The 26,343-nt window shown below is 42.0% G+C and overlaps 1 protein-coding gene across 9 annotated transcripts in view; it reads right to left on the bottom strand.

The window, feature by feature from the left end:
* The window catches only part of LOC137230686 (synaptotagmin-like protein 2), a 109,757-nt gene that overhangs the window by 31,357 nt on the left and 52,057 nt on the right, over positions 1-26,343 (bottom strand). For all 9 annotated transcript variants that reach the window (XM_067750560.1, XM_067750557.1, XM_067750559.1 and 6 more), the window contains 6 exons: positions 23,311-23,462; positions 13,752-13,887; positions 6,550-6,631; positions 5,206-5,320; positions 3,286-4,089; positions 4-72 (listed from right to left, as the gene is read on the bottom strand). In XM_067750560.1, the coding sequence (XP_067606661.1) occupies positions 4-72; positions 3,286-4,089; positions 5,206-5,320; positions 6,550-6,631; positions 13,752-13,887; positions 23,311-23,462 (1,358 nt within the window). The remainder of the gene's footprint in view (positions 1-3; positions 73-3,285; positions 4,090-5,205; positions 5,321-6,549; positions 6,632-13,751; positions 13,888-23,310; positions 23,463-26,343) is intronic.

Here is a 26,343-nt window from a genome sequence, read left to right on the forward strand (position 1 = left end):
TACCTTGCTGATGGTCTCTAGAACTGAGATCTGGCACCTGAGATGACTCAGGCTCAACGTGAGACAGTTCATCTGCAACATAGAAATGCTTTTCTAAATAAGAAAAGAGAATGCTTAAAGAATTATTATTCAATCACTCACATTACCTTTTAAAAAGGCACTTTGTATTTACATTTTCTACACCATTAGCTGTTTATATCAGCATTTATCTGGAGTTATAATGTAAACCATCCTAAATAAGATATTCTACCAAAGATGCCCTATAACAGTAAAGGAAGGTAAACGTAGGCCCCTGGAAGTATGGGATGTAAGCCGAATTGGGGAATTTCTTTCAAGTGTCTGTTTTATTCTAAAACATCAAGTAGATTTTGTATTCTGACCTGTGTTACATTTTAAACATTAATTTTTCTCAAAGCTTTGCATAAAATAGACACTCCAGGAAGATACATCATGTTGATTTTATGACGCCACCTATCTACTGGCCCACTCATAAACCCTAGAGAGGGCTTATACTCAAGTTCGAGAAACACAGACTTAGGAGATTTCAGAAGTTAGAAAAACAACGTTCAAGGAAGATTAAACAAGGAGCTCCCTCCAAAACATCAGAATGGCACAAGAAGGATATTAGCATCCAAGGGCCTTACTCCTGGTTTACTGAACCAGAATCTCTGAAGATGGGGCCCAGGAATCTTTCCTACCAGCTATCCCAGTAGTTGTTTTGCATACTTCAGTTTGAGGACCATGGTCTCAAGAGGCTCCCCCATGATCCCCTATTTCCCTTCTACAATCTGTAAGCTGGAGATAGTCTCTGTGAGACAAAGTAAAATGAGGACTGATGGAGAATGGGATTTCTACCTGTTCCCTGATGTTTGCCAACCAACGGCTAGGAGGCTAGGGAAGGACACTTAAATTCTTTCTAGTCTACCAAGAAAGTAGGGAGAAATTATACTCCAATAAAGATGTTAAAAAAAAAAAAAAGAAAAAGTAGGGAGAGACCTTTCTGAGCCTTATTCACAGGGCACATGGCACATGTGGATGAGGGAACTCAGGCATTCTTTCCCTTTAGCTAAGACTAAAGGTGTCTCAGCATTTCTTGCTCTTCCTTATAAATGCTAAGCTACACAATACATGTTCTTGAAAATTACATGAGCTGAATTTTTATGACATTAGCTACATCTGAAATGCACCAGAGGAGATGTCAGTTAATAAAATTATCTCTTTGATTTTAATCATCAACTCTGGCTAAATGCTAAAACAACAAAGGCTTATACAATAATTGGCACATAGTGGATATTGGTTTCCTTTCATAACTACACATTATACTATTAAATATATGTCAGTAATGATAAAGTTCCTTTGAGAAATCTTTAAGAATTCTTTGTTAGTCTGTTTAACAGAAGACTAATAATGAAAAAAATGCTTGTACTACACTGTTAGTGGAAAAAAAAAGCAGTCTGGACAGTATAAACATAATTTAAATTATATCCATGCCTGAAAATTATTGGAAGGTCCTACAATTAAACATTAGTGATAGTTAGTGCTGGGTGATATCACAGATGATAATTGTTTTGTTCTGTATGCATTTCTTCTTTTCAAATGTTTTTACACTTTTCAAATTAAAGTATATTACTTAAAAATAAGAAGAGTTTAAAATTCTGATGCCAGATAATGTTTTGTTTCCTTTGAGGAATTCTTTTGTTTTCTTCCAGTATAATATAATGAGTGTGATAATGACTGTCCTAAAGCTCAGAGCTCAAGTCAAACCCTTATAATTCACACAATTAGAGTTTACCATTCTTTTTTGGTCCTGATTTTCTTCTTATGCTCCATTATTTACTTGTATATATTTCTGTGGTAAGCAGGGGGGAAAGCAGGGCATTAATGAGTAAGCAGAACTTTGTATATAAGCTCTGAGACCAGAAGGCCTGTCTGTCAACCAAAATGGGTTTAGCTGATGACGGCTTCTCCCCAGACTTCACGGTGAGCTGAGATTGAGATTTAAAAATCAGAAAGCAAAAATAAATAGTTAATACAAAATTATAAAGGTAGTCTGTGGAAAAGCAGGTGCACTTTGAAAATCAGGAAAGGTTTACCATTTTTCTTCTATGGATTATAACAAAGGAAAATATTACCAAAGAAATTTTTTTCATCTTTTGGATAAACATTTAAGTAAGCATCACCCAATTATTTGCTAATGTTTATTCAAACTTTAGTAGTTTCCTTAAAATGAGTTCCTTTATATCTTGAAGAAGCTAATTTTTAATTTTTTTTAAAAAAATATTCTCTTCTGTTCAAATGATTTAAAATACCCAGGGAGAGGGGTGATGGAAATGCTTTGTCCTTTAAGAAGTGGATTGATTTGAATAAGTATGAAAGCGTACGGCTGAGCAAAAGTGACTCAGGGTCAACTTAATATCGACTAATAAGGGAGGAGGAGAGTAAATGAGTTAGAAACTTGACTGTTGCTACTATAAATTTTCCTGACTATAAAAATTATCATAGAGTTAGTTTAGGACTTAGTGAAGATGGGAGAGAGTACACAAAATGATTTTTCCCATTGCTTCTGTTTTAAAACATAAGAATTGTGAAGTAATCATATAGGCATAGGAAAGCAGTTTGAGGCATCCCCTGAGAGTTCTAAGACCTTCAAGAGAGGACTAGTCAGCTAGTTAGCAGGAAAAAGCAGTACTCTCATTGCCTCTCAGCTCACACCAGCTGAAGGAGAAAGTTCCTTCAGAGCATTTAAAGTCTAAGAACAAATGGATGGAGGCCCTGGGCAGGCCAAAGTATGAGGCTTTTTCATAGTAAGAATTTAAAGTCTAGTTTCCCATCCTTTGAGGCTAAGAAGGTGACGGTTCTCCTGAAATTAAAAGAGAAACCGAAGTTTGGTTAAATCATAATTGATAAATTTGCATTAGGTGAGTAATAATATATTTACTCTGTACAAAGGTATTAGCATATGTTTATTTCTCACTCTGTATATACACCTTGATTTAACTCAAAGTGCTATAATTTGTTTAGCTAAATTATTGATATGATTTTTTTTTTTTTTGGATTAAGCATAATGTGCCGGAAAGTGTGCTATCCTGGTTCTTTTAGTTATTGGTGATTGAGGAAAACATGCAAACCCATTAAGAGGCATAAACATTCCCCAGTGGCATCTGCTTGAATTTTAGCAGGAATACCTAGAAAGCAAAATGGGTTTCTACCAGGCTGGCTGGCTGGCCTGGCCATTCCAAGCCCACTGGCTCAGTTTTTAGAGCCTGGTAGTGACGAATCTCTTACCAGCAGGGCTTCTGGACAATTTTGATTCAAGCCTTGACAATTCTGATGAGTTAGCTTTGTGTTCATTGATGGTGTGTGAATTCTCAGTGGACTGTGCTCTTGTAGTTAAAACTTCTTTGGGAGAATGGTGCTCATTCATTGGAAAGGAGCCAGAAGTCGTTGGCTGATGCGTTTCATTTTTTGATGTACTTGGGCTTGAGGCTGATGGCTGAAAAAGCGAAGGCTTTCTGTATTGGGAAGGCTTAGGATCATTGCAAAACTCATCTATGTCCCCTGCATCTTCTGTTCCATTCTTCAATCTGTCAGATTCTAAAACACTAAATTCTCCTACTTCCCGGCCATGGACTAGCCCCAGACTCTGTGGGAGTTCATCCTTCACTGCAGAGAATCTCACGTGCTTTAATGGCTCCAGTGAGTTTGAGGAGGAGTCATCTTCTAAAGAATGCTCCTTCTCAGAAATTCTCTCATGGATGGTTAGGCCAGGTGACACAATTTTGCTTTTGGGTTCAACGTTCTGAGGAAAACGAACAGTTTCTGAGTCTGTGCTACTGGAACTGGAATTGCGTTTCAGGATCCCTCTTGGAGCCCCTCTTGTGTTCAGGGAGTCTGTCCTTTGTCTAGGAAAAGACTGGTTATCATCTTGCTTTAAGTCATGCGATTTATAGATCATTTTCCTGGCTGTGGGGATTGGAGCCTTGATTTGGGACCCATTCTCAGGGCCTGGAAAAGTCTGCTTTGTTTTCTCTAACTTTTGGCTTGAAATATCCAGGATAGATGACTCTTCTTTGGACTCTGACAATTCACCTGAAAAGTAAAACATATTAGATGATATACCAAATGCAGAATAACTCTGTAATTTAAAACACCTATCATAAACTTAATCTACATTTAGCAAAAACACTAAGTATTAAAGACAATGAAGCATGAAGCATAAATACAGACCTAATTAAAAAGCCTTAAAAAATTCATGCATGAACATCATTAAATTTAAGATTGCTGTGCTTTACATACATACATAGTTTGTGGTATTTTATACTCAATAAAAATTTTTTTTAAAAAAGAAACTTTAAAAATTCCTCAAGGAGGGTAAAGAAAAAACACAGAAGTCACTTAAAAAAATTCACGTATGGAAACCAGAAAAGGGAGCTCAATTTTTTAAAGTCTCAATACCTAAAACAAAAATTAATTTTGTTAAAAAGTTAAAAAAAACAGGTAATGTTCCAGTGACTTCTTTTCTGTAAAGCATTTTATGCTATCTAAAGTGTATCCAATGGAGAAGAAAAATACACTAATATTAAAACAGGCTAATTGAAACTCCTAACTCTACTGTTTGTTAATTTTCTACCCCTTGTCCAATCTTTGGTGCTTGTGGAATCTTCTTACAGTTGCTTTTGAAGAGATTAAATTGTCTAATGTTTCTTCTTAATGGTGAGAATGGTAAAATTCCCTAAGAGGCAGACTTCAATCAGTTAAGCAACAAATCTGATCAAATGCTCCTGGAAGACTGGGCTGATAATTACAGATTAGAGGATTGTAACATTGTCAAGTGGTCTTTTTATCTTGAGGCAAACTCTCCATTTTAAACAGAGAACTGTGTCTGTACCTGGTAGACATCCAATAAAGACTGTTAAATGAATGACTGAATGCCTCTGGTCAAAAAATTTCCCAGGTCACTGGGGGGGGACCCAAGACATGGAGGTCACACAAGTGTCAGCTCCAAGACTGGAATGCATGAACTTCCGGTTTCTAAAATTTCTGCTTCCTTCCCTCAGGCAGGAAACCAGTGGGCAAAGTAGAAGAAAACCATCAGGACTTTTCACTTTCTCTTGAAAGCTATTTTGGTTAAAGGAACTCTGAGAATTTCCCTTAGTCCATAGATAACAAAGATAAAAATATCTACCCCATAAAAATAATATTTACCCTCTTTTGAAGTCTGAAAGAAACCAGCCCTTCCATTTTTTGACTGCTCAATTTTGATTTGTTGAGATAAGTGATCTTCTGGCAGCATGGAGCTATTAAATGGATTCTTCCTTTGCTGGGGAAAAATATTGTTTATTAAACTCATTTTAAATGTCACAGCAGCAACTCAGTGTCAGCAAATGCTTATTATCTCCAATAGTTGGTAGTTTTATCCAGTAAATTCTATCTGGCATGTTTGAAAAATGATGGTCTTAATTAATCTGGTTAGCAAAGAATTACCATATATATGCCATACCAAAAAAAAAAAAAAACACAGGACAAAATTGTATAAAGTATACTCAATTCCAGAGTCCTCCAAAGTTAAACCAGAACCAGGCATTCAAATCTAAATCTCACAGAAGTGAAATTTTTACAGATGTGAGAAAACATGGGCCTGAACATATCAAAGAGGTGGTCAATGTTGGGGTAAACCTGAGACTCTAATTAGGGCAGACTCCCACCCGTGCTCTTCCTACTGTATGAGACTCACTGTGATAGATTAAAGCTGTACTAAATATAATTGTAACTGACCTTTCCTATAAGGATTTAAAAGACAAGGTATCTTGAAGTGGTTCATAGTCACTATCATGATCATCAATTCTAATGACAGAAAAGCGTATCAGTAAATAGAATATTTTTCAATTGAAGTATAGTTGATTTACAATGTTGTGTTAGTTTCAGGTGTAGAGCAGCGTGATTCAGTTATACATACATACATATACATATATATATATTTCTTTATTCAGATTCTTTTCTCCTTTAGGTTATTACAAAATATTAAGTATATTTCCTTGTGCTATACAGTAGGTCCTTGTTGGTTATCTATTTTATATATACTAGTGTGAATATGTTAACCCCTAACTCCTAATTTATCCCTCCCCCCCAGCATTTTTTAATTAATGTAAGACTGAATATCAATATTTGCTATCTGTTGTTTCATAAATTGACAATTCCCTCCCCCAAGCAGACCTCTAACAGAGATTCAGGAAGCCATGAATAGGAATAAGTTGGTTCCATGATATGGAACCAACAAGCCACGTTCTTATGCTTCAAAGAAGCAGCCCCCAACAGCATTAGACTTTTCATTCTTTAGGACAAAAACTCTAGGTCTTCAGCAATGCAGTAACATGATATTCATAAAATTTTCCACCACAAGAGTGATTTCTTATATTAAACAGAAAAATTATCTATGTTTGGTAGGAAAAAAGTACTACGAAATTCTCTTTATTTCACGGTGCTTTGAAAAAATGAGAAAAATGGCACTCCTTCCCCGAATGAGATTTTCAAAGTCTGAGCTCAATCTACCTTGGCTGGAGATACAGCTGACTTCCTTGTGCTTTCCTGGGATGTATCAATCATGGTGGAAGCTGGATTTACCACGCTGGAACTGCAAAAGAAACAATTCAGCCAATAAAAACTTACCCTTTGAGGAAGCGTAAATCACGCCTCTGAAGCCAGAAGCTATTAAGGCAGGATAGGAGAGGAAGTTTGTAAAATCAAACTGCCAGGAAGGTAGAGGGAGTTGGAGCCTAGAGATGATTAAGCAGCGAAGCAAAGGCAATGGGAGAACAGAAATGAAAACAGGCATGAGACAAGACGAAAACCATCCATCAGAAGAAGCCTTGAAGTTTTTATCACGGTACCAGGCACACAGGAGGTTCACAGTTTAAATCTGTACAAATAAACTCACGTCAAAGTCAGGACCTAACATCAGATGCAGACTAGAACAGTGAGCGGTTGTTCTCAAGAAGGGAACATCCCTGCTGAAATAAGGCCCCAGAGCATTTTAGAGATTCCGTAGGCCAGGACCAGAAGGGCACTGCTTACTCTAACTCGGGTAGAAAATAGCTAAAGAAAAGACGCAGGTGAGACAAGTGATTGGGCAGTAGAACAGAAGAAACAGCAGATCTAAGAGATGCTGTGCCGGGAGGATGGTGGATTGGGGCAACTTACTGGGAACTTTCAACCCAACTCTACAGGCTGGCCAGGTGAGTTCTCGTTCGAATACAAGAGGAGTAAAGACAAGCAGAGCATCCAGAAGATGGTGGGAGGTCAGAAGCCTGGAGCTGGCTTAGAAGGGAGAGGAGAATTCTCTAGACCATGATTCCCTACCGGAGGGACAGGGCAGCCCTAGGGTGAGAGTGCAGGGAGGGTGAATGGAGAAAAGTGAGTTGAGCCAGCTCCCTCCTGAACAACTACTCCCTTGGCTGTTGAGTAAGAAGGGCAAAGAGGGTCATAGTGGCTCCCAAGAGGGAGGAAAACGACCCACTCAGACTTCCTGCTCCAGTGGCCCTGCCTCAGGCATAAGAGGGGAAGTCACTATTGGCTGAAAGCACCGTGCCTGGTTAAACTCCACCAGTTCTCCTAGTGGCATCACAGAGTCAAGGACTTGGAAGAAGTACCTCGGAAGGTGCTGGCTTTTTACCACGAAGCTAAAGAACTGGAGGGGGGGAGGGGAGCATTTTGCCCCAAGGCCACAGAGCCTTGCCCAAGATAGTTGTCACTAAAATTATGGACTAGATGTTCTTGCAAATTCATTTCCTTTCCTTCCCTCTGCACGTTGATTGCTACTTTTGTAGTCCCAGGAACAGGCTGAACACTTGAGGAAGCCATGCTCCCTTTTGTTGCCTTCCTCACTGTTCCAGAAAGGAATTACAGCAGATGAGGCAGCTGTATATGGAATACAGCCTGACCGCAGGGTTGTGAGAAAGGGGGAGGAAAGGGATGGGGAGGGGAAGGGCAGGGAACAAGAGGAGGAACTTATAATGGAGCCAGAATTAAGGCTAATAGAAAAACACATGGCAGGAGGCCTCTGTTCTTGAAACAGGTGAGCACAAACTTGAATCAAGTTATCTAGCGGCCAATGTGAGAAAAGAATCCTGGTCACTGATAGAACTCACAGTAAAAACAGCCAATAGCTCAGGACTAGAAAGTAATGTCTCTTGAGTGTCACTTTAAGAAGCCAGTGAGTGATATGAGGAAGCTTATAGCGGATGCCATGTTCAGTTTTCTCAGTGTTTTGTATCATCTCCTTTAGTAAATAAATCAGTCACACAATGAGAGGACCTGGGCCAAATGCTGATGGTTGGGGTCTCCATGGAACAGCCATCTTCTCCTGTCATCTTCCTCCTTTCTCCTTCCCACTCACCAAGAACAAAGGACAAGCAGAGTCTCTACATTCTCCTCCCTCTGCTCCCTGGAAATCCAGTTCCTGCGCCTCTAGCCACCAGGCCCACGACTGTCCACACTGCATATCATGTTGTCCCTTCCTGCCCAGAGATGAAACCAGTCCCTCTCTACTAAACTCTACTAAACTAAATCCATGCAGCTGTGGATTTCATGTCTGCTCTGCAACCTCATTCTGTGCATACATATCTTATCTCTCATAGTAAACTGGGAGATCCTTAAAGAGTATCTTGACCATTTTTCTACTCCCCACGATGCCTTGTACAGTGCCTGGTACACAACTGGTGAACGACTGAATAACTGAAGGCCAACTGAGCCAGTGCCAAGGAAGGCAGCAGCACACAGGTGCCATGGTTTTTAAAAATATCTATGTTGTTTGCCAAATTACAATGAGGCACATTATTTAGGTTTTAAACAAAATGTCTTTGTTCCTGCTATTCAGAAATCAAAAGAGAAGAAGAAATGAGGTATTCAGAGCACGCGATCAAACACCAGAAACATACAGTATTCACTGGGTTACCTTGTGGTTGGGATTGGCGGGAAATGGGATGAGGGTGAGATACTTGGTTAAGTACAGTTCACAAGTCTGCTTACTAGAAAAAAATAAAACAAGAGTCTTATGCCTCACACTGTCTCTGAAAATATAGTTACTTCCTCAATTAAGCTCCGGCTTTGCTTCTCTTGAGGAATGCATCAATGTTTTGTTTGCCTGTCTTTTAACTCACAACCATCAATACAGCAACCATCTTATTCTCAGTTGATCTTTGCAACATCCCTGTGAGGTATATATCCTTCTCCCCATTTTACTAGCGAGAAAACGGAGGCTTGGAGAGCTTAAGTTAGTGAAAGAGCTAGGGATTTGCACCAGATGTGTCTGACCCTGACTCCAAAGACAATCATTGTAATGGCTGGGCTCTACTGCCTCTGATTTCTCACATGAGTAAAGCAGTGGTTTATGGCAAGAGGACTGGAGTGAAGTCTGGGCGATTTCTTCCTTCCCAGTTACTCTCACATCTGTCACTTCCTTTCCACCCCTACTGATTCCTCCTTTATTTCTGTCATCTGTACTAGCCTCATATCCGACCTCCTGACACCAAAGTTCCACTTCTCTAATCCATTCAGCATTCCACCTCTAAAATGGGATGGTCTAAAACAGAACTTTGATCATGTCCCTCTTCTGCTCGTTACCTTTCCTGGATCCTCAAGGCCTGTGGAATGAAGCTGAAGTCTGAACTCCTCAGGAAGGAATTGGAGACGCTCCACCATCTGCCCCACTGTACCCTCCCACTCCGCCTTCCTGTTGACCCTCATGCCAAACATGAGTCACTGTCCCTCTTTGCTGTCTCCCCCAACCTATCCCCAGCCCTTCCCTCAAGCGTTTGCTCTACTCTCTTGACCCAAATCCTATCACCTCCAAGCCCAGTCCAAATCTCACCTCCCTTGTGATGCTGGTCACCTATCAGCTCAGCTGGAAGTGGGTCTCCTTGTCTCAAGTCTTACTGCACATTTTATTGGTACCTTGGGATTGGGATTTGCTCTCTGCCTGGTACTATTTATTATCATGTGATCAGATATTCGTATATGGAAGCATTATTTTTCCTAAGAGAATATAGTCTCTTTATAGCCAGATACTGTGTCTTTTGTTTCTTAGAATCCCTCTCAGAGGGATCAGATTTCTATTCGCAGGGTGTGTCCTGCATATATAAGATATTCAATACATTCCATGTGATGAGTTCTTAAAACTGTACAGCAAGCCAAGGTTCACACCTTGAGCTCTGTAATTTCTTCCCTCAGGTACCCTTCAAAAACTACCTGCAATACTAGATGTAGCACTTAGCCAAAATGGGTTTACTTTCGTAAGAAGATTATTAAAATATTAGACTACGAAACTACTGTTAGGGTTCCCCTCCTCAAAGTGTTTGCATTTTAATACAAGTCTTTGAAGACTTAACTAAAAAGAAGAATAACGTTAGGTACCGTGGTAGGGACATCTGGGGAAGAGGGAGGGCTTTATAGCAGTCTTAGAACTACACCACGTGGGCAGTGGGACAGTCCATCTGCTCCTATGCCTAGCCATAAAATGTTTCCAAGCACATGCAGCAACTTTTAAAGCTTTTGAACCTTAACTAGCCTTTCCCTCTAAAGCAGTTAAAAATGAATTCCCTGGAGGTCCAGTGGTTAGGACTCCGAGCTTCCACTGCAGGGGTCACGGGTGTGACCCCTGGTCGGGGAACTAAGATCCCACAAGCCTTGTGGCACGACCAAAAAATTAAAAAATAAATAAAGCAGTTACAAATAACACCAGACATACCCTCTTCTGAGGTATTTTTCAGCTTAAATATGAACTGTGTCTGGAATCAGAAGCAAATTTTGCAAGTGCTTTTTTTTTCCCCCGTGTTTTTTGTGGTTGGTTTCTCCCTTTGGATTGTTGATTTCTCCCTTTCTCCTTGGCAGCCAATGCTGTGCCCATGCCCAGTACCCAGTGCTGTGCTAACATGTATTACACTCAATGAGGCTTCAACACATCAACAAACACATGAAGAAATGGCTCAGGGATTGAGTGAAGCAAATTCAAAAATATGCTATGCCTTTTTTTAAAACCCCAAACACTGGTCCTTTACCACTGTGTGTGCCAATACTACCATGCTGAAAATCAGTAACCAGAACTAGAGCTGGGATCACTTGTACTTTTCTTTGCCACTCGAAAGGGAACCTCATTCTCTGCTGCTCTGTTCATCAAACCTCTCTCTGCTTCCCCGTGCTACAGATGCAAACAAAGATGAGTTCCAAAATAACGCAGGTAGCTTCCCATGCTTGAATACACACTGAATACCCACAGTGTTTTAACTATTCACAGGCAGAAGCCCACAGAATTGTACCCACAACGGAAGAAGGACTCTTGCCTCAGAGTTTATTAGAAAAAACTCCTTCAGAAGCTCCAATATCCAGTCACTGCTGGCTTACACTCCCCAACTCCTGACTCCTGGCTAACAAAATATTGACAGGTATTGAGTCATTCTATTGAAGTTCACTTAGTCTAAAAGTACAGGCCCCAAAATATACTTAACACACCCAGTTCCCAAATGTTAAAGTATAGGTGAAAAACATGCTGGAACCTGATACTGAGTAAAGCAGTAGTTTCTGACACGGAAAGGAGGAATTAAACAACAGCTCCTTCTACAGTTCTGGGTGATTACCACCCGTGCCACGTAATGAGCAAGGCGTGCTGGATACATCTAACATTTTTATTCCTGCCTTCTCAACCTACCTCATCTATGTTATAATAACATAATTATGAGGCCACCTGCAAATTGCCAATTTTCTTTCTTCCTGAGAAATGCCAAGTGGTTCCCATACCTCATTTCATTCAGTCTCATAACATCCTGGTGAGGCAGCTTAGTTCTGATGTACATACAGATGAAACCCGAAAGACTCTTCTGAGGTCACGTGAGAAATGTAGCAAACGATGGAGATGCAAATGTGGACACTATATGCTCTAAGGGCAGTGACACCTCGGTCCCTTAGGTCCTTTGAGATGAAATGAGTTCCTGGGAGAAGGACAGGAAGTCTGACCCAGATAAAAGAGTACAATGAGCTAAGTTTGTGTCTGACACCCTCAAATCTTCTCTTGTCCACCTCTTCCCTCAGTCAGTCAGCGCTCTGGTGTCCCCACCAAACCCAGCTCTTAGGAGCTGCTCTCAGTTCCTTGAAGGGGAATCTAAATGCCTGTGTTCTCACTCCCAGAGTTTCTAATATTTAAGGTGTCCTCTTGCTGTATGGAAGGAAGGCAGGCCTTCATCCCATTAGGGAAGTTGCAGGCAGCTGGAACATGGGGAGGCACAAGGAGAAAGAGGTAACGTGTTCTCACATCCTTTCCTGAGCTCCCTGAAATACCTGTATGTATGTGAGAGCCCACACTTCCATTCATTGAGCAACTACTATGCGCTATGAACTATGTGTTAGGAATTCTACATGTACTAGCTAATTAGAGTCTCAACAATCCTGCTAGCAAACTATTTCATTCCCATTTTACAGCCAAGGAAACAACGGCCCAGGAAGTTAAGTCACTTCTAGTGCAAGGTCACAGAGTCAATTCACAGCTACCGTTAAGGTGTTTCAGCCTCTAGCCGACATGGCCTCTACAGATATAACAGAACATTACAAATCATCCTAGAGGGGAAATAGTGCCACCTACCACCCAGGAAAACAAAGCAAGTCCTCTCCAAAAGGGAAATGGATAAATAATGGGAAACACTAGAATCAGTATTCCATCATCCATGTGACATAACTTTACTTATATTTGACTCTGAAATGCCTGTTGGTGCCTACAGTATAGACCCTCTCCCTCACCTGTAAATTATGTTGGAAACATCCCTATTCCCCAGGTGCCTCAGCCTTGGATCCTGGATCACTGGCTGTCCCACCAGCAAATTCATTGACTTCATTCCAGTTGGAGATTCTGAATTGAGTTGTCTTCACTGAGGAAGTAGAGATAAAATGCAACTGCTCTCCCACCAAAGGGTAACAACTATACCGCCAAGGGACAGACACCAACGGGAAGATCCTTAAATACCTAAAAGCAAATCATCATGGCTCCAAAAGGTCTGTGACAACGAAACCCCATAATCAGCTATATCACAGGAACCATGTACTGTACAAGTGCACGTGTTGATTGGCCAGATGATAAAAATGTATGGAAAACACAAAAAATCAAGACTGAAATATTGAGGACAATCTGCATCCTTAAGAGACGTCTACTGAGTGCCTACCATGTGCCAGGTATTCTACATACGTTACCACTAATTCTCACCATAACCTTTCCTATATAGTATGATTCCTATCTATAGTTAGGAAAAGAGATTCAGAGAGATTGAATGACTTGCCCATGGTCAAATGGCTAATAAGTGGCATAGTCAGGATGTGAATTCATGTCTGCCTGGTTCCTGTGCTTGAGCTTCTTCTGTTACAATTTGATCATCATTCATCTCTTTCCTGAAATGACTTATTCCCCTACATTCATTGTGGAGTATCTCTTCACTGACTCTATGGAGATATCCTTAGCACAAATAAAAAAACAGCTCTTGTGGGTGCTGGAAGAAATCACCACTTAACATTTTAGTTTTATTTACTATGCAGATCTGTTAGAAATTCTGGAAGCTGAGAAAGAGTACTGCACAGGCTTTGTCCACATCAGGGCCCAGAATTCTCTCGTACATGCCCCCTTCCCATGCCCGTGAGACCTGTCTGTCATTTGCACTCACACAGCAGGACCAAGCCACGAATCCCACGTGCAGCAGCGCTCCCCATGAGCTCAGTCTTACCTTGGGTTTGCAGGTGCTACGTCTTCTTCTGGCTCTTCTACAACACCGGTTAGCTCTGGGGGGAGGAGAGCATCTTTGTTGACATTATTCACCCAGCTTTCCTTTGCCCTGTTTGCTCTGTCCTTACTCTGCTCAGCTGAAACAGGAAACGATAAAGACAAGAAGGTTATCTATCTCTTACCTCCACGACCTACAACTCTCATATCAGCTCTTATCACTGAAGGCTGGAACCTGAACGTCAGGCCTCCTCTGAGTGCCCAGGCAGTCACTAATGAATCTGAGCACTTGGGATCAGAATTGCATCTGCAAGAGAAGTCAAAACACAAAGACCTGGGCTTCCCTAGTGGCGCAGTGGTTGAGAGTCCGCCCGCCGATGCAGGGGACACGGGTTCGTGCCCCGGTCTGGGAAGATCTCACATGCCGCGGTGCGGCTGGGCCCCGTGAGCCATGGCCGCTGAGCCTGTGCGTCTGGAGCCTGTGCTCCACAACAGGAGAGGCCACAACAGTGAGAGGCCTGCGTACCGCAAAGAAACAAACAAAAAAACACAAAGACCTGTATACAAGACCTAGTTATATTACTAAGTGGCTCTGAGGCAGAGGGAATGTTTTTTGAGCTCTATGAGCCTAATATTCCTCTTCTTAAAAAGAAGACACTTGTGAAAATTAAAAGAAATCACGCAGGACTTCCCTGGTGACGCAGTGGTTAAGAATCCACCTGCCAATGCAGGGGACACGGGTTCGAGCCCTGGTCCAGGAAGATCCCACGTGCCGCGGAGCAACTAAGCCTATGCACCACAGCTACTGAGCCCGCGTGCCACACTACTGAGCCCATGTGCCATAATTACTGAAGCCCACGCGCCTAGAGCCCATGCTCCACAACGAAGAAGAGCCCCCGCTCGCCACAACTAGAGAAAGCCTGCGCTCAGCAACGAAGACCCAACGCAGCCATAAATAAATAAATAAATAAATAAAATTAAAATAAAAGAAATCACGTAATTTTAAAAAAATTACATCTGCGAGAGAAGTCAGTAGATTCCCATGTTGTTACCTCCCTACAAGTACCGTCTCCAGAGAGCATGGGTGCACCTTTAAATGTGCAGAGATGACTAAAGCAAAATTCCGACTGCCCTAGGTGATTCTGACCTGAACTGGGGTCAGGACCAAATGTGTACGGTCAGGGGACGCTCAGGGCAGGGAGTCCTCACTGGGACAGACACACCATCATTACCAAGTATTTACTGAACAGCTACAATGGGCCCAACTTGAGGCTGGGTTCTGGGACACAAAGGGGAACAAATGCTTCTATTCTGGAATGTCCCTCTCCATGGCCTCCTCCTCCCCCAATCTCTACACATCCAAATTCTATATCTTTCTTAATAGTCAGCTCAGATGCCAGGGCCCCCTTAAAACCTCTGTGATCCCTCTTCAGGAAATAACCTCTTTTGCCTCTGAACACCCAGAACTCTTTACCTGAACCTCTTAGATAATTAGCATCAACTGAGTGATGACTGAGTGCCAGGCATAGTGCTGAGTCCTTTGCATGCATTATCCTATGAGGAGGTAACTATTTTCCAAGTTTACAGATTTGGAAATTGAGGATCAAAGGGTTCAAGAAACTTGCCTAAGGCCACATAGCCAGTAAGTGCCAGGAATACTTTCATCGGTGTTAAGAAGATGAAGCAACATAAGGGCTCCCAATTTCCAAATACTCACATCCACAGGTCTCTTTACACATAAGTCTATTTTCTTCAGCTGCAAAACGGAGTCCACAGTACTAACTTGCACCCTTCAAGATTTCTGAAGGTCTGGGTGGTTTTGGAAATCAAGAGGGCTGTGAGCAATACATAGCACATCATAAGAGGTCAGCCCTCATCTGTAAGGAGCGTGGCTCTGAGTCCGAAACACTGAAATCCAGGAGCTGTCATTTGCCAACTATATGACCTTGGGCAAGTTACTTCCCTTCTCTGAACTTCACATACCCCACATATAGAATGCGGATAATAAGACCTACCTTACAAGATTGCTACTACAATTAGAAATAATAGGGACTAAATGCCTATCATATATTAGATACTGAAGAGGTGACAGCTATTTTCCTTACTGAGTACAGGCTAGAACTAGACAATGGCTGTTCTTAGGGATAAAGGTTTATACTGGCTAGTGCAGAGTTAATTAGAGAGAAGACACTCGGTTAATATTTGATGAACTCAACAGAATTCTAAAGAAGCCCTCAAAATGCTGTCTTTACAGTCCCTTAAATGATATACTTGGTTTTTAAAGAAGTACCAGGTGTCAAGGTCATTGAACAGGGAGGCTAATCTCTTCCTGTCACCCTACTCAGGAGAAAAGGTTCCGAATTTTCAGAATTAAAAGCCAAAGAAAACACAATGATGGGGACTTCCGGGAAGATGGCGGAAGAGTAAGACGCGGAGATCACCTTCCTCCCCACAGATACACCAGAAATACATCTACGCGTGGAACAACTCCTACGGAGCACCTACTGAACGCTGGCAGAAGACCTCAGACCTCCCAAAAGGCAAGGAACCCCCCACGTACCTGGTTAGGGCAAAAGAAAAAACTAAACAGAGACAAAAGGATAGGGACGGGTCCTGCACCAGCGGGAGAGAGCTGTGAAGGAGGAAAAGTGTCCACACACTAAGAAGCCCCTTCGCGGGTGGAGACTTCGGGAGGCGGAGTGGGGGAGCTTGGGAGCCGCGGAGGAGAGCACAGCAACACGGGTGCGGAGGGCAAAGCGGCCAGATTCCAGTGCAGAGGATCGGGCCGACCGGAACTCACCAGCCGAGAGGCTTGTCTGCTCGCCCGCCGGGGCGGGCGGGACTGGGAGCTGAGGCTCCGGCTTTTGTCGGAGCGCCAGGAGAGGACTGAGGTTGGCGGCGTGAACACAGCCTGCAGGGCGTTGGTGCACCGCGGCTGGCCGGGAGAGAGTCCGGGGGGGAGCCTGGACCTGCCGAAGAGGCAAGAGACTTTTGCGTCCCTCTTTGTTTCCTGGTGCGCGAGGAGAGGGGATTGAGAGCGCTGCTTGGGAGAGCTCCAGGGACGGGCGCGAGCCGCGGCTGGAGGTGCGGAGCCCAGAGACGGACATGGGACGCTAAGGCCGCTGCAGCCGCCGCCGGGAGGTCTGTGTGCGAGCACAGGTCACTAGCCACGCGCCCTTCCGGGGAGCCTGTGCAGCCCGCCGCTGCCGGGGTCCCGGGATCCGGGGACAACTCCCCCGGGAGAACGCACGGCGCGCCTCAGGCTGCAACGTCACGCCGGCCTCTGCCGCCGCAGGCCCGCCCCACACTCCGTGACCCTCCCTACCCCCCGGCCTGAGTGAGCCAGAGCCTCCGAATCAGCGGCTCCTTTAACCCCGTCCTGTCTGAGCAAAGAACAGACGCCCTCCGGCGACCTACACGCACAGGCGGGGCCAAATCCAAAGCTGAGCCCCTGGGAACTGTGAGAACAAAGAAGAGAAAGGGAAATCTCTCCCAGCAGCCTCAGGAGCAGCGGATTAAAGCTCCACAATCAACTTGATGTACCCTGCATCTGTGGAATACCTGAAAAGACAACGAATCATCCCAAATTAAGGAGCCCTGTGGATGAAAGGCTCTTGGTGCTGCAGCCAGGAGTCAGTGCTGTGCCTCTGAGGTGGGAGAGCCAACTTCAGGACACTGGTCCACAAGAGGCCTCCCAGCTGCACATAATATCAAACAGCAAAAATCGCCGAGAGATCTCCATCTCAACGCCAGCACCCAGCTTCACTCAACGACCAGCAAGCTACAGTGCTGGACATCCTATGCCAAACAACTAGCAAGACAGGAACACAACCCCACCCATTAGCAGAGAGGCTGCCCAAAATCATAATAAGTCTACAGACACCCCAAAACACACCACCAGACGTGGACCTGCCCACCACAAAGACAAGATCCAGCCTTATCCACCAGAACACAGGCACTAGTACCCTCCACCAGGAAGCCTACACAACCCACTGAACCAACCTTAGCCACTGGGGACAGACACAAAAAACAACAGGAACTACGAACCTTCAGCCTGCAAAAAAGGAGACCCCAAACACAGTAAGATAAGCAAAATGAAAAGACAGAAAAACACACAGCAGATGAAGGAGCAAGATAAAAAGCCACCAGACCTAACAAATGAAGAGGAAATAGGCAGTCTACCTGAAAAAGAATTCAGAATAATGATAGTAAGGTTGATCCGAAATCTCGGAGATAGAATGGACAATAGAATGGACAAAATGCAAGAATCAGTTAACAAGGACCTAGAAGAACTAAAGATGAAACAAGCAACGATGAACAACACAATAAGTGAAATTAAAAGTACTCTAGATGGGATCAATAGCAGAATAACTGAGGCAGAAGAACGGATAAGTGACCTGGAACATAAAATAGTGGAAATAACTACTGCAGAGCAGAACAAAGAAAAAAGAATGAAAAGAACTGAGGACAGTCTCAGAGACCTCTGGGACAACATTAAACGCACCAACATTCGAATTATAGGGGTTCCAGAAGAAGAAGAGAAAAAGAAAGGGACTGAGAAAATATTTGAAGAGATTATAGTTGAAAACTTCCCTAATATGGGAAAGGAAATAGTTAATCAAGTCCAGGAAGCACTGAGAGTCCCATACAGGATAAATCCAAGGAGAAATACGCCAAGACACATATTAATCAAACTGTCAAAAATTAAATACAAAGAAAACATATTAAAAGCAGCAAGGGAAAAACAACAAATAACACACAAGGGAATCCCCATAAGGTTAACAGCTGATCTTTCAGCAGAAACTCTGCAAGCCAGAAGGGAGTGGCAGGACATATTGAAAGTGTTGAAGGAGAAAAACCTGCAACCAAGATTACTCTACCCAGCAAGGATCTCATTCAGATTTGATGGAGAAATTAAAACCTTTACAGACAAGCAAAAGCTGAGAGAGTTCAGCACCACCAAACCAGCTCTACAACAACTGCTAAAGGAACTTCTCTAGGCAAGAAACACAAAAGAAGGAAAAGACCTACAATAACAAACCCAAAACAATTAAGAAAATGGGAATGGGAACACACATATCGATAATTACCTTAAATGTAAATGGACTAAATGCTCCCACCAAAAGACACAGATTGGCTGAATGGATACAAAAACAAGACCCATATATTTGCTGTCTACAAGAGACCCACTTCAGACCTAGAGACACATACAGACTGAAAGTAAGGGGATGGAAAAAGGTATTTCATGCAAATGGAAACCAAAAGAAAGCTGGAGTAGCAATTCTCATATCAGACAAAATAGACTTTAAAACAAAGACTATTAGAAGAGACAAAGAAGGACACTACATAATGATCAAGGGATCGATCCAAGAGGAAGATATAACAATTGTAAATATTTATGCACCCAACATAGGTGCACCTCAATACATAAGGCAAATACTGACAACCATAAAAGGGGAAATCGACAGTAACACATTCATAGTAGGGGACTTTAACACGCCACTTTCACCAATGGACAGATCATCCAAAATGAAAATAAATAAGGAAACACAAGCTTTAAATGATACATTAAACGAGATGGAGTTAATTGATATTTATAGGACATTCCATCCAAAAACAACAGAATACACATTTTTCTCAAGTGCTCATGGAACATTCTCCAGGATAGATCATATCTTGGGTCACAAATCAAGCCTTGGTAAATTTAAGAAAATTGAAATTGTATCAAGTATCTTTTCCGACCACAACGCTATGAGACTCGATATCAATTACAGGAGAAGATCTGTAAAAAATACAAACACATGGAGGCTAAACAATACACTACTTAATAACGAAGTGATCACTGAAGAAATCAAAGAGGAAATCAAAAAATACCTAGAAACAAATGACAATGGAGACACGACGACTCAAAATCTATGGGATGCAGCAAAAGCAGTTCTAAGAGGGAAGTTTATAGCAATACAATCTTACCTTAAGAAACAGGAAACATCTCGAATAAACAACCTAACCTTGCACCTAAAGCAATTAGAGAAAGAAGAACAAAAAAACCCCAAAGTTAGCAGGAGGAAAGAAATCATAAAAATCAGATCAGAAATAAATGAAAAAGAAATGAAGGAAACGATAGCAAAGATCAATAAAACTAAAAGCTGGTTCTTTGAAAGGATAAACAAAATTGATAAACCATTAGCCAGACTCATCAAGAAAAAAAGGGAGAAGACTCAAATCAATAGAATTAGAAATGAAAAAGGAGAAGTAACAACTGACACTGCAGAAATACAAAAGATCATGAGATTACTACAAGCAACTCTATGCCAATAAAATGGACAACCTGGAAGAAATGGACATATTCTTAGAAAGGCACAACCTGCCAAGACTGAATCAGGAAGAAATAGAAAATATGAACAGACCAATCACAAGCACTGAAATTGAAACTGTGATTAAAAATCTTCCAACAAGCAAAAGCCCAGGACCAGATGGCTTCACAGGTGAATTCTATCAAACATTTAGAGAAGAGCTATCACCTATCCTTCTCAGACTCTTCCAAAATATAGCAGAGGGAGGAACACTCCCCAACTCATTCTACGAGGCCACCATCACCCTGATACCAAAACCAGACAAGGATGTCACAAAGAAAGAAAACTACAGGCCAATATCACTGATGAACATAGATGCAAAGATCCTCAACAAAATACTAGCAAACAGAATCCAACAGCACATTAAACAGATCATACACCATGATCAAGTGGGGTTTATTCCAGGAATGCAAGGATTCTTCAATATACGCAAATCAATCAACGTGATACACCATATTAACAAATTGAAGGAGAAAAACCATATGATCATCTCAATAGATGCAGAGAAAGCTTTTGACAAAATTCAACACCCATTTATGATAAAAACCCTGCAGAAAGTAGGCATAGAGGGAACTTTCCTCAACATAATAAAGGCCATATATGACAAACCCACAGCCAACATCGTCCTCAATGGTGAAAAACTGAAAGCATTTCCACTAAGATCAGGAACAAGACAAGGTTGCCCACTCTCACCACTCTTATTCAACATAGTTTTGGAAGTTTTAGCCACAGCAATCAGAGAAGAAAAGGAAATAAAAGGAATCCAAATCGGAAAAGAAGAAGTAAAGCTGTCACTGTTTGCAGATGACATGATACTATACATAGAGAATCCTAAAGATGCTACCAGAAAACTACTAGAGCTAATCAATGAATTTGGTAAAGTGGCAGGATACAAAATTAATGCACAGAAATCTCTGGCATTCCTATACACTAAGGATGAAAAATATGAAAGTGGAATCGAGAAAACACTCCCATTTACCATTGCAACAAAAAGAATAAAATACCTAGGAATAAACCTACCTAAGGAGACAAAAGACCTGTATGTAGAAAATTATAAGACACTGATGAAAGAAATTAAAGATGATACAAATAGATGGAGAGATATACCATGTTCTTGGATTGGAAGAATCAACATTGTGAAAATGACTCTACTACCCAAAGCAATCTACAGATTCAATGCAATCCCTATGAAACTACCACTGGCATTTTTCACAGAACTAGAACAAAAAATTTCACAATTTGTATGGAAACACAAAAGACCCCGAATAGCCAGAGCAATCTTGAGAACGAAAAATGGAGCTGGAGGAATCAGGCTTCCTGACTTCAGACTATACTACAAAGCTACAGTTATCAAGACAGTATGGTACTGGCACAAAAACAGACATATAGATCAATGGAACAAGATAGAAAGCCCAGAGATAAACCCATGCACATATGGTCACCTTATCTTTGACAAAGGAGGCAGAAATGTACGGTGGAGAAAGGACAGCCTCTTCAATAAGTGGTGCTGGGAAAACTGGACAGCTACATGTAAAAGTATGAGATTAGATCACTCCCTAACACCATACACAAAAATAAGCTCAAAATGGATTAAAGACCTAAATGTAAGGCCAGAAACTATCAAACTCTTAGAGGAAAACATAGGCAGAACACTCTATGACATAAATCACAGCAAGGTCCTTTTTGACCCACCTCCTAGAGAAATGGAAATAAAAACGAAAGTAAACAAATGGGACCTAATGAAACTTAAAAGCTTTTGCGCAGCAAAGGAAACCATAAAGAAGACCAAAAGACAGCCCTCAGAATGGGAGAAAATATTTGCAAATGAAGCAACTGACAAAGGATTAATCTCCAAAATTTATAAGCAGCTCATGCAGCTTAATAACAAAAAAACAAACAACCCAATCCAAAAATGGGCAGAAGACCTAAATAGACATTTCTCCAAAGAAGATATACAGAGTGCCAACAAACACATGAAAGAATGCTCAACATCACTAATCATTAGAGAAATGCAAATCAAAACTACAATGAGATATCATCTCACACCAGTCAGAATGGCCATCATCAAAAAATCTACAAACAATAAATGCTGGAGAGGGTGTGGAGAAAGGGGAACCCTCTTACACTGTTGGTGGGAATGTAAATTGATACAGCCACTGTGGAGAACAGTATGGAGATTCCTTAAAAAGCTACAAATAGAACTACCATATGACCCAGCAATCCCACTACTGGGCATATACCCTGAGAAAACCATAATTCAAAAAGAGTCATGTACCAAAATGTTCTTTGCAGCTCTGTTTACGGTGGCCCGGAGATGGGAACAACCTAAGTGTCCATCGTCGGATGAATGGATAAAGAAGATGTGGCACATATATACAATGGAATATTACTCAGCCATAAAAAGAGACGAAATTGAGCTATTTGTAATGAGGTGGATAGACCTAGAGTCTGTCATACAGAGTGAAGTAAGTCAGAGAGAGAGAGACAAATACCGTATGCTAACACATATATATGGAATTTAAGAAAAAAAAAATGTCATGAAAAACCTAGGGGTGAAACAGGAATAAAGACACAGACTTACTAGAGAATGGACTTGAGGTTATGGGGAGGGGGAAGGGTAAACGGTGACAAAGCGATAAAGAGGCATGGACATATATACACTACCAAACGTAAGGTAGATAGCTAGTGGGAAGCAGCCGCATAGCACAGGGACATCAGCTCGGTGCTTTGTGACCGCCTGGACGGGTGGGATAGGGAGCGTGGGAGGGAGGGAGACACAAGCGGGAAGAGATATGGGAACATATGTATATATATAACTGATTCATTTTGTTGTGAAGCTGAAACTAACATACCATTGTAAAGCAATTATACTCCAATAAAGATGTTTAAAAATAAAAAATAAAAAATAAAAAAATAATAAAAAAAAAAAGCCAAAGAAAGAGGAGGTGGTAGATCCCTTATAACCCCCAATTGTCTAGGCTACTCCAATTCAACATGGCATCTAAGGGGCTTCCCTCCTCCTTCTTCACCACAATAAGTCACTTAGCCCTGCCCTCATCCATCCAAACCCAGGGCAAGGAGATTACGACCTAGAGGACTATGCATGGTGCAAAGCACACCCCTAAATGACTGACACCCTTCCTCTCTCCCAAGGACACCTTCTCCCAAGGACAAATGCTGGCTCTAAAAGTACTAGCCCAATCGACTCACCTGCTCCCTGGTGCCTCTTCTTTCTCATGGACGCTCTGATGATATCTGCTCCGTGGATTTTCTCTCTGTGCCTTTTTGCCTTGGCTTCATAAAACCATTGGCCACTCATATTCTTCAGCTGCTGGTCATCCTTAATTTTTTCAGGCAAATGTCTACAAAAGAAAAAAAAAGCTTTACTTTGCTAAGAACCCACAGTAAATAAATGAGTTTATTATGACACTGCATAAAGAAATCTGTAAACATACAGCCAGAATGAAGTTCTCAATATCTTACAAGATCCCACAAACCTCCCAGATGACTAAAATGTATGCTTTGACTGAAAGGTCAGAGAAGCCGAGGCCAACACTTTTTAAAAATTCAAAGATTTAAGCCATGATCCCCAGATGATGCCTGAAATTTCTCAAAAGCAAATTCACTCTTTGGCTGCAGGCTTGCTGTTCACTGTTCACATGTAAATACCGCAGAGAAAGATGACATATTAAGCTTCCCTAAGCTTTGGTTTCTTCATCTTTAAAAAGGGGTTAATAATAGTAACCCACCTGACGGGGTCGCTATGAGGATTAAATTAGCTAATGCGTGCAGACCACCTCTGCACATGCCTGGCACCTAATAAACACTCACTGAATAACTGGCTCATCAGTTCTTGCCATTTCACTGAAATGAGCTTATCAGAGACTTTCCTGGAAGCTTGTAGGGGACAGTGCATGAGGTCCCTGGTTCTTAATGTTATGAATGAATTGAATTCAACAAGAAATGAATTCAACAAGACTGGCTGGGATCAGGAAAGATAATATTTATATGGGGTGGGGAGTGGAGGCAGACATAAATTCCATTTGTGCAGATACTGCATTTAAGTGTTCCATGTCATTCATGCTCATTGAAAAGTTAAAACCTAAAGAACAAGCCAAGTGCCACCCTCCTAAAATCTCCCTCATTTACAGTGAGGGGAAAACACTGTTCTACATGACAAGTCCTATAATCTCTGCATCTCTCTATCCACGTCAATAAAATGAGAATCAAAAAACCTATCTTTTCTTTTTGATAGAGCTGTACTTACAATAAAGTGGAATAAAAGCCTTAAGGGGACTTTGAACTCTTGGAGGGTAACGTGTCACAAAAATCCAAGAGGGTTTTATGATTGTCATTCGAGCCAATATGCACGCTTCCTAAAGTAGCCAGTCTAAGTGTTTTAGCCAGAGAACGTGTATGGCAGCCACACCCAAGGTGGTGGCAGGGCTGTGTGTGAGGGTTGCACGCAGGCCTACCTGGGAACGGGGAAGGCAGGAGGGGCAGTTACCTGGGTTCTGGCAAGTACGTTTTCTCTCTCCCAAGTGTGCCTGGAGAGATCTTTCCAGCCAGAGTCCCACTCTCTGCTGGAAACTCCTCTCCTCCCCCAGTTACCTAGAAAGAAGTGACCCTACGCCAAACATGTCCAATCACAACCCTTGGACACACCTTGCTGTGACAGTCCGTCATCAAATCCAGACAGGGACAGTGTCTTCATTTCATGGTTCTGAATCACCAGAGGGGTCATGGTTCTTATAAAATGTTTCTAATGGTTTCCCATTGCCTAAATTTTTTTTTTTACTTTTACTGGAGTATAGTTGATTTAAAATGTTGTGTTAGTTTCTACTGTACAGCAAAGTGATTCAGTTATAGATACACATATATCCCACATAGGTTATACAGAGTATTGAGTAGAGTTCCCTGTGCCATACAGTAGGTTCTCATTAGTTATATCTTTTATATACAGTAGTGTGTATATTTACAATAGCCAGGACATGGAAGCAACCTAAATATCCATCAGCAGAGGAATGGATAAAGAAGATGTGGTACATACATGCAATGGAATATTACTCAGCCATAAAAAGAACGAAATAGTGTCATTTGCAGCAACATGGATGGACCTAGAGATTGTCATACTGAGTGAAGTAAGTCAGACAGAGATAAACAAATATCATATGATATCACTTATATGTGGAACCACTGCCTAGCTTTTCAGCACAGCAAAAAATCCACCCTGAGCTGCTGGTGGAGCTTTTTGCCTTCTCTTCCCAAAAGGACCACATTCAAGTTCAATTCCAGAAAAGAGAAGCCCTTCCAGCTCTCCTTGACTAGACAGTGAGTCCCTAGGGGCAGGGCCTGTACTCAATATAGCTTTTCTTGGTGTCTGGAAAACAGTGGGTGTTTATTCAGCGCTTTTGGAGTGAAGGGATATCATATGAGGTCCCTGACCACCTGGCTTCAGGATACCTGTTCAGATTCATTTCCCAGCACTTGCTCCCATGCTCCCCCATGTGCCAGCACACTAGACCTCTTACTGATCTCCACACTGCTCTTACATGACCTCTGTAGACATTAAGGGCAGGAAGGTGTGGCAGGAAGACTATGGGCTTTGATGTCTCCCCAAATTAGGTCCAAGTCCCCGTTGTGACCCTTCCTAAATGTGATCTTTGGCAGGTTACTGAACCCCTCTAAGCTTCAGTCTCCTTGTTTATAAAGATAGGGGAAAATAAGACCTACTCTGCAGGACTTCCGGGATGATTAAATGCGGTATTTACCTGGAAGTACCTAACAGTGCCCAGATCCTGGTGAGAGAGCAATAAATGTGAATTCTCTCCAGATGTCTTTCCCTCACTTCTCTGCCCAGCACGTGGCCCCTCATCCCTCAGATCTAGGTAGCACCTCCCCAGGGAAGCCTTCCCTGATCCTTGAGGGCACTGTGTGGCTTGCCCTTCTCCGTGCTCCCACAGCTCCTCCACGGCAGCACTCACCACACTGTGTTCCAATGATCTATTTGCACATCTGTCTTACACACTAATCCGTGAACTCTGCAAACTCCCTGAAGGCAAGGACTACCTCATAAACACCTTTGTAACACGAGCATCCAGCACGGAGCCTGGCACAGAGCTGATACCCAGAAACTGTTGAGTGAATAAATCAGTTAACAAATAAATGCTCAGCAGCCAACCTAGTCTGAGTAAAGACAAGAGACAAGAGAGAACCTGTCGCTGCTGGGGTTAAGTGAACCAC

The sequence above is a fragment of the Pseudorca crassidens genome, chromosome 9, assembly GCF_039906515.1.
Source record: "Pseudorca crassidens isolate mPseCra1 chromosome 9, mPseCra1.hap1, whole genome shotgun sequence".
NCBI lineage: Eukaryota > Metazoa > Chordata > Mammalia > Artiodactyla > Delphinidae > Pseudorca > Pseudorca crassidens.